This window comes from Pimephales promelas, chromosome 22 (genome assembly GCF_988280905.1).
Source record: "Pimephales promelas chromosome 22, fPimPro1.hap1.1, whole genome shotgun sequence".
NCBI lineage: Eukaryota > Metazoa > Chordata > Actinopteri > Cypriniformes > Leuciscidae > Pimephales > Pimephales promelas.
In genome coordinates, this window is record NC_142790.1 from 2,974,145 (window position 1) to 2,987,933 (window position 13,789).

Sequence of the window (13,789 nt, forward strand, 5' to 3'; positions counted from 1 at the left end):
TCTTCACATGCTCGTCCCTGGTAAATGAAAACAAAGTGGCTGAACTATCTTTGCATTGTCCAACACAGCGTCTTCTCGACATGATGCTATGATGAAGTATTTGAATGTGTAGACTTCAAGTTTACACTTCCGTCTGCGCGCGCAGTAACTGGGCGTGGCCAATATGTCTCTACGTCACGACGAACCAGCTAATGACTCGTTTCAAAAACAATTCATTTCATAGACTCAGAGTCGACTCTCACTTTTGAAAGGTAATAACTTTATATAAGGTGCACTTTCAGATATAAATCTTTGCAGGATGTTTTCATTCCCTTAGAGCTATATTCCACACCATATGAACAGTCATTTTCAAAAATCCATGATAGGGGCTCTTTAAAAACTTGTGGGTTACAATACACTTTTAAACCATCTACTGTAATGACATTGGAAAAAAAGGCATATCAAGAAAATAACCATAATCAAAACACAATAATAAAGAGGTAAATGACATTTGACATTGTTGTAATGAATGTTCATCTATATAAACCATGTTTTACCCCTGGATCATTCACACAGTTTCCCATACATTGGGTCATTTTCCGAATTTTGGCACTAGTACTATTACTATTTTTTATAGTTTTTCCTTCACTTCATGGTCAAAACTTTTCTAATAAAGACTAATACACTATTCTGACCTCATGGTTGGAGAAAAGCCGCACTCCCTCCATCTGGTGGAAGACAGGATAGTGTCTGGAGTCGATCTCATCTCGTCTGTACACATCTCCGGCCATCAGAAAGCAGTCCAGTCCCGAGCGCACCAGCTCCTTCTGGTGGGCCGAGGTGTGAGCCCGCAACATGTGTGTGCGGTTCAGGTAGTAGTTGTCTCCTTTTTTCCGACTGGGATGATCTGGAGGAATGAGCAGGCTATCGAAGTTCTGCTCCACTGTCACCACTGGCCTGAGATTGTCATGTACAGAGAAGAGAGGGTTTCCGGTGCGGCCGATGTAAGAGCGGTAGAAATGGTCTTTGATGCGCTCTTTAATAAGCCACAAGGGGTGGTGGGGCCGGTTGTGGAGCTGACAGCCAACTTTAGACAAGATTTTAGCCGTCACATTGGTCATGTCATCTCGTGGGTAGACATGGCTGAACACTTCCACTGAGCTTTCAGTAACGCGTGTCTGAGGAGCAGAGGCGTCCGTCGACAGGACCCTGCAGGACGGGGCGAGGGCTCTGGTCCATTGACAGTCAGCGGGACAGTGACGGACAGTGTGTTTGAGGAGACGGAGGAGAGTCCGGGAACTGCTGAATAACCTCATAGTGGCTGGTCCATGAGTCTGTAGAAAACAGAGAAACACTTTAGTTCTGTGAAGTCATTTTTCCTCTTTCGGTTTCAAACTGAACTATCAGCAATGTTAAAGGGATGAATTGGTCAACTCAGAGTTCTTTTAGTATCCTTACCATAACTACCAGTTTCAACACACTACTAGCTAACTCAACCAGGCCCCGTCCCTTTATTCTGCATATTAGTTAAAGGGCACCTGTTATGCCCCTTTTTACAAGATGTAATATTGGTCTCGGGTGTCCCCAGAATGTATTTGTGAAGTTTCAGCTCAAAATACCCCACAGTTAATTTATTATAACCATTTGAAAACGTCATTTTTGGGGCCTGTTTAAAAATGAGCTGTTGTGGTGTATACCACCTTAAATGCAAATGAGCTGCATATCCCCGCCCTGCCTTTGGATGAGGGCTTCACTTGATACCTATGGCAGTCAGTACTGAGAGAGTGAGAGAATCCGCTGTTTTGAATGTCATTCAGTCGTACATGTTTGAATCGGAATATTTAAATAGTCTCTGATCAGACCCAGATGACGAAGAGACTCTGGGAGAATAAACACAAATGAGAATGGACCAGGACGTCTCGGTATGGTAATTTGATACATTTATGTACTTATAGAGTTGTAATCGCGTCCCCTTTGCAATTATGAATGTGCAACACACACACACAGACACACACAAACACTAATGTTGGCGCAATTTTTTGAAACTACATACACATGTGCTAAAGTTTGCTACGTACAAGCGAAATTACATTTATGCGAGGGACCTGTTGCGTCATGCTTACTTGTCATACAGGTGCTTCTGTGGCAAATGTGAGATGTCTAACTTACAGAACAATGACACATATGCAGTTTTTAATACAATATCTTTAAAAATATATATATTTATAAACGTGTGGTTACACACTATACAAACAAGGTTTAAATTATATACACATACATCCTACGACGACAACAACTTTAAACGCTTTTGTTGTTGAATTGGCTGGCATCGACTGAAAAGACTATTTGCTCAATAATCATAAAACACACTTACTGTTACTGGAGGTGACGGTGGATCGCAAAAAGTAGATGACGATCCACACTTGAGGATTAACTTTGAAGCAAGACCTGCTTTCAATTGACCCTCGTTCACAAAACAGTCAGTCAGAAAATAATTCGCTCAAACATTAACTTATTTATGAAGGAAAGGCGCCACTTAAAGGATAATTCCGGTATTTAACACCTTGAGTCTATTTTGTAGTTTGTTTTGAATGAAATAGAGTGGTGGACTTAGAAATTTTGACATTGGGTCCTGTCTCGACTTTTGGACTTTTTTAGAATCGCCTGTGACAGCGATAGACTGGATGTCTATGGGCATGCACAAACATGTCCTTAAAACGACCCTTAACGTTCATTTTCAAAACTGTGCAACTCACCGAGTTGTTGGTGGTGTTCGTTGATGATTAAAAACAAATATATCGGCACTGTGTATGCTTTCAATCTGTGTTGTTTGCTATTGTGGAACTATTTATTCAGATACCTCACAACCGCGTATAAACTTCCGCTCGATATTTGAGTCTGAAGCGTTAGCACACTCCCGACCACTTGATGGCGACAACCAGGACGCTGTACGGAACACAGTGTCTAGCGCACCGTAAAAAAAGTCCGGGACCACGGTTGCTCTGCTCACGATAGCCTTTACTGAGTGGGAACCGAGCGAAAAGACAACAACCAAATGTAAACAGACCCCTTTCTTTTTCCGGTAGCTAGCGCAGTAATATCAACGAGCACTGAGTCCTCCAGCAGACATTAATGCAATTTTTAAAAATGACAAATAAAACACGACAGAAACGGTATTTCGCTATGCTACTTGTTTCAGAATCAACAAACACCACCAACCACTCGGTGAGTTGCACAGTTTTGAAAATGAACGTTAAGGGTTGTTTTAAGGACATGTTTGTGCATGCCCATAGACAGCCAGTCTAACGCTGTCACAGGCGATGTTAAAAAATTCAAAAAGTCGAGACAGGACCCAATGTCAAAATTTCTAAGTCCACCACTCTATTTCATTCAAAACAAACTACAAAATAGACTCAAGGTGTTAAATACCGGAATTATCCTTTAAAGGGTTAGTTCACCCAAAAATGAAAATTAAGTCATTAATTACTCACCCCCATGCTGTACCAACCCCGTAAGACCTTCGTTCGTCTTCGGAACACAAATGAAGATATTTTTGATTAAATTTGAGAGCTGTATAACTACCACATTGGCTCCTAAGGGACTGCCTCTTGACGGCCCAAAAAGTCAATGAAGAAAATGTTTAAATATCCCAAGTGACTACCGTGGCTCAACTATATGTTTATCAAGCGACGCGAATACTTTTTGTGTGAAAAAACAAACAAAAATAACGAGTTTATTCGACTATTTCTTTTCTTCCTTGTAGGCCAGAACGAGACTTCCTTATAGATTTCCACGACGCATGCGCGAGAATTGCGATCTAAGCTGGTGTAAGCAGATCGCAAATCTCGCGCATACGTCGTGGAAATCTAAGGAATTCTCGTTCTGATATGATTCTAGGAGACATTACTGGCTGTCTTTGAAACAATGGAGGATGGTGTACAGATCACCGAGGGCGGGGTCTATGCCACAACCACACTGTCAATCAAACCCCTTACTCAATTCTACGTCACAAAGAGCTGAATCTCAGAACAGCTCGTTCTGAGACAGTGAATATGATTTATTGAGATTGTAAAAAAAACACTGGGTGGATTTTTATCATTCTAGGGTGGTTTTGCTCACACACTGCCAACACAATATTTATGCTCATATACCATGTAAAAGTGAAGTTTGCATAATAGGTGCCCTTTAAGCAGGTTCGGTTGAGGTTCCGTTGATCAATGTTTATATGTGAATAAAATTGAATCTGTTCGTCATATAAATCGTCTCCGAAAATTTGGACTAAACCGCTCAATTCACTTGGATTATTTTTATGATCTCTTTTGGGTGAGCTAACCCTTTAAGAGCGAATAGGAACTCTGAAGTGGTTTGACGGCTGCGTCTCGGTCTCGCTGGTAATAAACGCTGTTGTACGTGTCTCAGGCTCACTGTGTGAGAGTTAGATTACATTACTGGGATGTCAGATGAGCTAGTGCACAGTGGACTTAACCTCAGAAACCCCTTGTGAGATGCACAGTGCCTGTTCTAGCTTGCGCCTTCGGAAGCGAGGCCCCGTGAGAGAGTGATGAAATAGCAGGTGAGAGTTTAAGCCCTCACAAATGGAGAGACAGACAAACAGATGCTCATCTCATTGTCTTTCGTGCCAGCACACCGCTCATAAAAATACCCATGGCATCGCTCGATCTGGGGTGCGGACGTGATTTATGTGGAGAGGAGTGTAATTAAATTAGGGGTGGTCCCGTCCTCATTGCCCCCCTTTGATTTGCTTATTTTGTTTGGTTTTCTCAGTCCCTGACAATCTCTGTCCCCTTTCTATTGCTTGTACCCTCACAATAAAGCACTGGATGATTACTGTATTCATGTACCATATATTTACATGATACAATGCTACAAAATAGATCTATAAAATACACTTTAAAGAATGCCCAACTATGGGATATGCTGTACTTTTCCCATGATATATGTTCAAAATGTGATTATTTTTCTGTAAAGCACTTTGGTTAACTTTAGTTGTTTAAAAGTGCTTAGCAAATAAAGATGGGTTGGATTGGAAAATAAAAGAAGGTAATTTCACGGTACTTGAAAACCAACTAATGGCACATGCTATTTCCATTGTATATTTTCAAAATTAAAGCCATACTATGTAATTGTTGCCACTAGAAGTCGTTTATTCAAAATCAAGGTGTAGCTTGATGACGCCTTGATTTGGCGGGATCATGGGAGTTGTAGTCTTCACCTCTCCTTGAGCAGAAATCATATTTATGGATGATCAGTAATGTATTGAAGATTTATTAACGTTGGAGAGGAACGAGCCGCTGGAGCGAGTGTTAATGAGCTTTCATCACGCCACTTCCGCTTCTTCCAATCATGCGTATGTGGGATAACACAGCACTGTTTTACCATATTAGATACATTTGAGTGTGTTGAAAGATGTTACAATGCTACTCTATGCGTTCGCTTGATGGCTTCTATATGACACACTTGTTGCACATTGCAGTGAGCTAGATTTATATTAGGCACGGTAAAACATGGTACTCGCGGTAAATCAAGAAAACGAGATTTGAACAGTAAGACTCACTGTGTGTTGAGCTGTGTAACAACTATTAGTTTTCTGTTGATGAATGTATCCAAACAGTTGCTCACCTGTCTAATAAAACATATAATTTATTAAAGTGTCTTTGGTGTTTTCGCGGGTATGATGAACTTAAAGGCTTGTACAGACTAACCAAAATGCTTCATATTGCCTTGTCATGTGTAACTACATATTGCTCGAAATAAACAAATAAATAAATAAATAAATAAATGAATGATGTAATTGCTAGGCGACGCACGGACACGGTTCGGGTCCTGGTTAAAATTGCTTAAATCTCTGGATTTAAACATACTTAGATACATTTGGGATAATGCAAGTATACAGTACATATCAACAAAATATTTAACATTGTTCTTGTGGTTTTGGGATAATCCAAAAATCTTACATAGTGTGCCTTTAAAGTACCATGGATATTATAATGTTTTAAGCGATTCTAAGAAATCCACGGCACATCCTAAAACATGACTTTACTGGTTACGGTACATTTCTAAATACATGTTATTGCCATGACTCCCCATGAAATTTCACAGAATACCACAGTATTCTTTACAGAATACCACTTAAAGAAATGTACCGTGGTACTACCATGTTTTTTGTACATGGTATCATGGTATTACCATGGTATTTTGGACATACACAAAATGTTAAATTAATTTTAGTACTATGGTATATTCCAAGTACCAGAGGACTTTTATTTAAGCAATATATTCACCTTAAAGGAGTAGTTAACTTTAAAAAAAAAAAAAAAAAAAAAAAACTTTTGCTGATAATTTACTCACCCCCATGTCATCCAAGATGTCCACGTTTTTCTTTCTTCAGTCGAAAAGAAATTAAGGTTTTTGATGAAAACATTCCAGAATTTTCTCCATATAATGGACTTCAATGGGAACCAAACGGTTCAAGGTCCAAAAGACAGTTTCAGTGCAAACTGTTCAAAGGGCTTTAAACGATTCCAGACGATAAATAAGGGTCAAGCGAAACGATCGCTCATTTAATAAATAAATAACAAAGTTTAAGTTTTTTAAGCTCAAATGCTCGCCTTGCTCTGTTCTGTGTGACTCTCCTGTTCGAACTCATTCATCAAAATGAACGAATCCTTTTACAAGTCAATTCGTTCATTTCATTCGTTGAATGAACCAAATGACACGAAAAAAGATTAGTTCATTTTTATGAACGAGTTCGAACAGGAGAGTAACACAGAACAGAGCAAGGCGAGCATTCGAGCTTATAAAACTTAAACTTTGTTATTTAATTTTTAAACGAGCGATCGTTTCGCTTGACCCTTATTTATTGTCTGGAATCGTTTAAAGCCCTTTGAACAGTTTGTAGTTTCAAGTTTACTTTATTTATATAGCACATTTAACACAGTCGCAGACTGACCAAAGTGCTTCACAACAAAAGAAACAAAGGAAGAAAAAGAATAACATATAATTACATAAAAATAAAGATAAAAATCAAGTGAGCACAGTCCACTCTCAAGCAGGCAGTGACTGTTCCATCAGATTTCCAGAGAGCAATAAACAATCCTAAAATGCCTTATATGCCAGAGAAAACAAATGGGTTTTTAAAAGAGACTTGAAAGTGGACAAACTCGGAGCCAATCGAATTTCCACTGGCAGCTCATTCCAGAGGCGCGGACCGATTACTGAGAAGGCACGGTCACCTCTGCGTCTAAGTCTCGAATGTGGAATTAGAAGAAGATTCTGATCTCCAAATCGTAAGCTTCTAGAGGGGATATACTGATGCAACAGGTCAGAAAGGTAGCCAGGTGCTTGAGAGTGCAAGGATTTAAAAACAAATAGAAGAATTTTAAAATGAATTCTAAATTGCACTGGCAGCCAATGCAGGGTCTTTAATAGTGGAGTGACGTAATCCCTTTTCTTAGTTTGCACTGAAACTGTCTTTTGGACCTTGAACCGTTTGGTTCCCATTGAAGTCCATTATATGGAGAAAAATCCTGGAATGTTTTCATCAAAAACCTTAATTTCTTTTCGACTGAAGAAATAAAAGACATCTTGGATGACATGGGGGTGAGTAAATTATCAGCAAACGTTTTTTTTTTTTTTTTTTTAAAGTGAACTACTCCTTAAAAAAAAAAAAACAGTACTATCATAAATAGTACCATGGTATTCTTGGAAGTACACCAAAGTACATGAACATAAAAAATAACAACAACATGATATTACCATGGCAAACCAAGGTAGTTCACAGAAAACCATGGTAGGCTAAGGCACATATTGAAAACCATGCAATTCCCTTATTTCCTTAAATCACTCATAGTATTCTAACGTAAGGTATTATAAGGTTACAGGTACATTCAATGAACTACGCTATTCCCATGGAACATATCCACGGTTCATTTTACTTTCCTTTTCCCGTCCTTTGTTCGCCCTCTCTATTAAGTCATATTCTAAGTGCATCCTCTCAGTCGTCCTCCTCTCTCTCTCTCTCTCTCTCTCTCTCTCTCTCTCTCTCTGCAGAGCATTTAGTTTGTCAGGTTTGGCTCGGGTGCTGGATTTTCTGAAGACACAGGGCTGCATTTATCCCACACTAACAGTTCTTCATATTTGCTTTGACCAAGCAATATTTTATGAGGTCGAAAGACTCGTTTTTTCCTTTCATCTGATCCCTCTTTTTCTCTCGATCCAGCGAGCGGCACAACATAGAGGCATTGTCACTCTGTGAGTCTCTCAGGAACACATGCACACTGTCAGGACTAGGAGTGTTAGGAGAAGTCGCAAGTACAAAGAGAGTGAGTTGCAATGCAGTGTCATTGCAGTACAGCAGCGTTCAAGATGTTGCTCCAGTTAACACCTCAGTTTTTACACCACTCAGCGACTACACAGAAGAAAACACCAGGTCTGGATATGCAGGTTACAAAGTCCCTCCAGCGGGAGATATTCTCTATATCAGAGTCTCATATACCATGAAATGACTTCCCGGGAACAAACACGACACAAATATCCCTCATTTAATTCATTCATATGCAGAATATAGTTGTGTGGCCTGGTTGAGTTAATTAGTAGTGTGTTCAAACTGGTAGTTATGGTAAGGGGCGGGACATTTCCAGTTGACCAATCCCAGCGCTGGTCTATCCGACCAATCAGAGCACATTGAGCTATTCAGAAGGCGGGGCTTCATAGAGACAGGAACTAAACAGAGCGTTACTGACAGACTGTGAAAAGAGGAGCTGCAATAATGTACAATATGGGGAAAATAATGTGTTTATTGAACATTAAAGCATGAAAGCCTGTTCTAGGAGAGCCCAAAACAAAATCAAGACTTTGTAAAAGAGCATAATGCGGCCTCTTAAATAAATAAATCCCTTCATTTCTGCTCTTATATCAAGTCTTTTCCACACTCACCCGGCCAAGGCTGCCAGACTCCACCACAAATCTGCAGCTGTGCCGCCCGCTTTGTTTCCAACAAATAAATCTCAATGCTACTCTACGAGTTTAATATCCCAAAAGATCAGCTCTCATCTATTATGGAAGATGCTTCCTAAAAAAAAAATCAAGAAAAATAAGTGAACATTCCTCAAGGAAAGTAGATTTCGACAATGCAGTTATTTCTGACACATTTCTGATGTTTCTTGTTAAAAACCCTGTAGTAGAATGAGGTTTTAAAATAAATAAATGCATAAATTAGAACAGGTTGTAAATGCCATTGAATATGTAGAGCAGTGATTCTCAAACAGGTTCTGTGGGACGCTCTGCAAACTTTCCCCCAAGATAGCTTAAAATGACAAGACAAACTTTTAAACAGGCTAAACAGCTAAAAACAAGAATTAACCGGTCATCATATTTCTTATTTTATTTCAAACTCACATTCTAGGAAAATCTGGATATAAGAGGGCATTTTAAAAGTCTAAGTTGTAGACCTGGATAGAAATTAATGAAATCTTTACAAGTCATGGGAATTTGTTATAACAAATATATACGTTTCTGGTTATGACAAGGTCGAAAATATTTCATAGAGGAGATATTGCTATTTGTAAATAATAATAATAATAATAATAATAACTAATCACAATTGACTGGAAAATATTCAATGGTAATAGAAAGGCTAAACCCTGGAAGAGCAGTTATTAAAATTCTGGAACTGTGGATCGTAATTATTTAAATGATATTTATAGAAGTAAATTTGTTTTTCATTATTTTAATATATTTTCACTTTTAGGATTATATATATATATATATTCATCTTGAAAATTCATCTTGAATATATATATATATATATATATATATATATATATATATATATATATATATATACAAAATTTGTTATCACAACATATTTTCTTTTGTCAAATCAACTTTATAATAATTTATTTAGTTTAGATAACTTATTATTTTAAGTTTCTGATGATTAAATTAATCTCCTTCATTGTATTAACTTTTTCCAGTTCAATCAACTTAAAATTTTAAGGCAACCAGGTTACTTACTTTTTTAAACCATCAATATTTTTTTACAGTGTTATTTTGTTACATCTAAACAGAACATGAGACATCACTCTTCTTGATAAGGGTTTGCTTTTAACTTTTCCCAACTTTATTCATTTACAAATTTACATTTGTCAAATGTATAACACATTGCTGCAAACTCATTCTCAACTCATAAAGCCTGAGAAATGTGGCATAAAAATATCCAGCAGATGTGTCTACAGGTCCAATACACATTTATTCACAAAAACAGCAATATTTGATTATTATAGATTTAATAAAAGCCAGTGCAGGTACAGCCAATGGGGTCCCATTATTTTTACATTTACATTTATTCATTTAGCTGACACTTTTATCCACAGCGACTTAAGCAAGGCACTGTTATATAACATGGTCATGTTTTTGGCCTTTTAACTTTCTTTATTTCATTAAAAGCTAAATTCATCCATTGGTGACTTCAGGGTTTGTTCAATGCCTTAGTGAAATGCAAATGTACAAACAACAGCTGCGGGGCCAATCAGGCTTTATTAGAGCTGAGACGATAATGATGACCGGGGTCTGAGAATTAGCATAATTTATATAAAATCCTGAATTTGTCCTGATCCACTGATAATGTTGGATCTCTGAAGAAGCCCAAATCTCTAATAACATGTCTAAGTCGGCCCACACACCGCTCTTTGCCAAGATAAGGAAGGCAAAAGTGCCGCATCAAGCGTTTGTTTGTGTTGACAGTAATTACAGATCTTAGTGTGGTGGCTAATTGGAATCATGTGGCATTGTGCAAAACAAAAAAAAAGTTAGATTTTCACACAGTACCCATATTTTAACTTCAAAAGTAAGTCTGTAAATGGTGGTAGTGGATAAATTTGTCTTCTCAGTTACTGGTTATTTTAGATTAAAGGGGTAGTTCGCCCAAAAAGGAAAATTCTGTCGGTAATTAGCAAGTTCATCAAGCGGCGATAATTCTTTTTGTGCGCAAAACACAAACAAAAATAACAACTTTGTTCAACTATTCATTTAGGCAACGAGATAGTTCATGTAGTGTAACAGTGCAGCGCTTTTGTCATACGTCACACATTGGCTTGCTATTGGCCGACGCTGGTCGTGTGTGATGATGCGTGTGATGTACGACAGAAGTGCTGTGCTGTTACAGTACGCTAAATCTCGAGGCACAAATAGAAGGAAATGAAGAGTTGAATAAAGTCGTTATATTTGTTTTTTTTTTGCGCACAAAAAGTATTCTCGCTGCTTGATAAACTTAAAGGGTTAGTTCACCCAAAAATGAAAATTCTGTCAGTATTTACTCACCCTCATGTTGTTCAACCCCGTAAGACCTTCGTTCATCCTCGAAACACAAATTAAGATGTTTAAGATATTAAGATCGCTCCTGCATACTAGTCCATAGGCTTCTTGAGGGAATGACTCTTGCTGGCATCGAAAAGTTATTAAAGACATCGTTAAAATAGTCCAAGTGACTACAGGGGTTCAATTTTAACTTTATCAAACGACAAGAACACTTTTTGTGCGCAAAAACAAACAAAAATAACGACTTTATTTCAACTATTCACTTCATTCTCCATGGGCCTGTAGTCAGTTAACGTAGTGTGATTGCGTAAAGCTACGTCACACGTAGGCTCACTATTGGCCGATGCTGGTCATGTGTGTGATGCGTGTGACGTTACGTACAATAACAGAAGCTTACGCTATTAAACTAGTAACCTGACTCACGCAGAGGGAGAAATAAACGAATAGTTGAAATAAAGTCGTTATTTCTGTTGTTTTCGCGCACAGAAGTGTTCTCGTCGTTTGATAAACTTAAGATTGAGCCCCTGTAGTCACTTGGACTATTTTAACGATGTCTTTAACGACTTTGAGGACAGCAAGTCATTCCCTCAAGAAGCCTATGGACTAGTATGCAGGAGCGATCTTAATATCTTAACTATCTTAATTTGTGTTTCGAAGATGAACGAAGGTCTTACGGGGTTGAACAACATGAGGGTGAGTAAATACTGACAGAATTTTACATTTTTGGGTGAACTAACCCTTTAAGGTTGAGCCGCTGTCACTCGGACAATTTTAATGATGTCTTTAATGTCCATATGGAGGAGTGATCCAGCTCTCAGATTTAATCAGAAATATCTTAATTTGTGTTCTGAAGATGCACAAAAGTCTTACGGGGTTGAACAACATGAGGGAGATTTTTCATTTTTGGGGTGAACTATCCCTTCGGGAAACCTGAACAACATCAAGCCCTAAAGTTGATGATACACAGGGCAACGTTTTTGAGCAACACATTCCTGTCTGGATGCTTTAGACCGGTCATGGGCCCTGTGTCTCATCTGGTTGCCCATTGATGGCAACATTGCTCAGAAAGTTTCCTGTGTATCATCACCTTCTCTTACGGGCGTGAGAAGATGGAAGAGTCTTTTAAACGTCTGTATTAATTAGACGTGGCGAGCGAGCACAGAGGTTAATGAAGTCAGTCTCGTGTTCTTCTATCAGGTCACATCTGCTGCTCAGTGGGTGCTGAGGAGTCAAAGGTCATTCATCCACCTGCAACAGCTCAGCATGCATGCAGCAAGATATACAATACTTATGCACATCTGAAAGACTTTGCTCAAAGGTTTCAACTTCGCTGCAAAGTCGAGAACTGCAGAACCTTGTCAGGCTCCAGTTTGAGGAGTTTGGAATATGAAATATGTGTGTACAAAATGCACCGAATGTAACATTTAATTAGAAAATTAAAAGGTAGAATGGCATTATTCAGACTTAATTTAGACTTGTATTCACTTTTTAAACATTGATTAGCAACCATAAAAGGAATCTCAACTGAACCTGCTTGACGTGTGAGAATGAACCTCATTGGCTCTTGTTGAAGCTCAAACGCACTGCGTAACATGAGAATGAACCTCATTGGTTCTTGCTGAAGCTCAAACGTGATGCGTAACACAAGAATGAACCTCATTGGCTCGTGCTGAAGCTCAAACGTGATGCGTAACACGAGAATAATTCTAATTGGCTCGTGCTGAAGCTCAAAAACGCTGCGTAACATGAGAATGAACCTCATTGGCTCGTGCTGAAGCTCAAACTCGCTGCGTAACATGAGAATGAACCTCATTGGCTCGTGCTGAAGCTCAAACGTGATGCGTAACATGAGAATGAACCTCATTGGCTCGTGCTGAAGCTCAAACCTGATGCGTAACACGAGAATGAACCTCATTGGCTCGTGCTGAAGCTCAAACGCACTGCGTAACATGAGAATGAACCTCATTGGTTCTTTCTGAAGCTCAAACGCACTGCGTAACATGAGAATGAACCTCATTGGTTCTTGCTGAAGCTCAAACGCACTGCGTAACATGAGAATGAACCTCATTGGCTCGTGCTGAAGCTCAAACGCACTGCGTAACATGAGAATGAACCTCATTGGTTCTTGCTGAAGCTCAAACGTGATGCGTAACACAAGAATGAACCTCATTGGCTCTTGTTGAAGCTCAAACGTGATGTGTAACACAAGAATAATTCTAATTGGCTCGTGCTGAAGCTCAAAAACGCTGCGTAACATGAGAATGAACCTCATTGGCTCGTGCTGAAGCTCAAACGTGCTGCGTAACACGAGAATGAACCTCATTGGCTCTTGCTGAAGCTCAAACACGCTGCGTAACACGAGAATGAACCTCATTGGCTCTTGCTGAAGCTCAAACACGCTGCGTAACACGAGAATGAACCTCATTGTTTTTTTTTAAATGAGAAGTAGAAAGTTAGAAAGAAAACAAAACAA

At 38.8% G+C, this 13,789-nt stretch overlaps 2 protein-coding genes across 3 annotated transcripts in view; both read right to left on the reverse strand.

Moving 5' to 3' along the window:
• The window catches only part of fars2 (phenylalanyl-tRNA synthetase 2, mitochondrial), a 181,251-nt gene that overhangs the window by 116,256 nt on the left and 51,206 nt on the right, over positions 1-13,789 (reverse strand). The window contains exons 1-2 of one of the 2 annotated variants that reach the window (XM_089125540.1): positions 8,935-9,047; positions 675-1,313 (exon numbers count right to left, since the gene is read on the reverse strand). In XM_089125540.1, the coding sequence (XP_088981666.1) occupies positions 675-1,295 (621 nt within the window). In that variant the 5' untranslated portion in view covers positions 1,296-1,313; positions 8,935-9,047. Of the gene's footprint in view, positions 1-674; positions 1,314-8,934; positions 9,048-13,789 lie in introns of those variants that run through there. The other variant, XM_039690544.2, reaches the window with a different exon arrangement.
• LOC148969505 (uncharacterized) lies at positions 12,515-13,741 on the reverse strand. Its single transcript, XM_089125409.1, has 2 exons — positions 12,847-13,741; positions 12,515-12,537 (listed from the first exon to the last, which is right to left on the reverse strand). Exons 1-2 carry the CDS (start codon positions 13,739-13,741, stop codon positions 12,515-12,517), a joined length of 918 nt encoding a protein of 305 aa, XP_088981535.1.

Bases quoted from the DNA above. Each gene is read 5' to 3' on its own strand.
- LOC148969505 (XM_089125409.1), bottom strand. From the start codon at position 13,741: ATGAGGTTCATTCTCGTGTTACGCAGCGTGTTTGAGCTTCAGCAAGAG. The intron at 12,538-12,846 runs GTTCAGTTGAGA...TTGACTCCTCAG, and splicing joins CATTCTCACACGTCAAGCAG to CACCCACTGAGCAGCAGATG.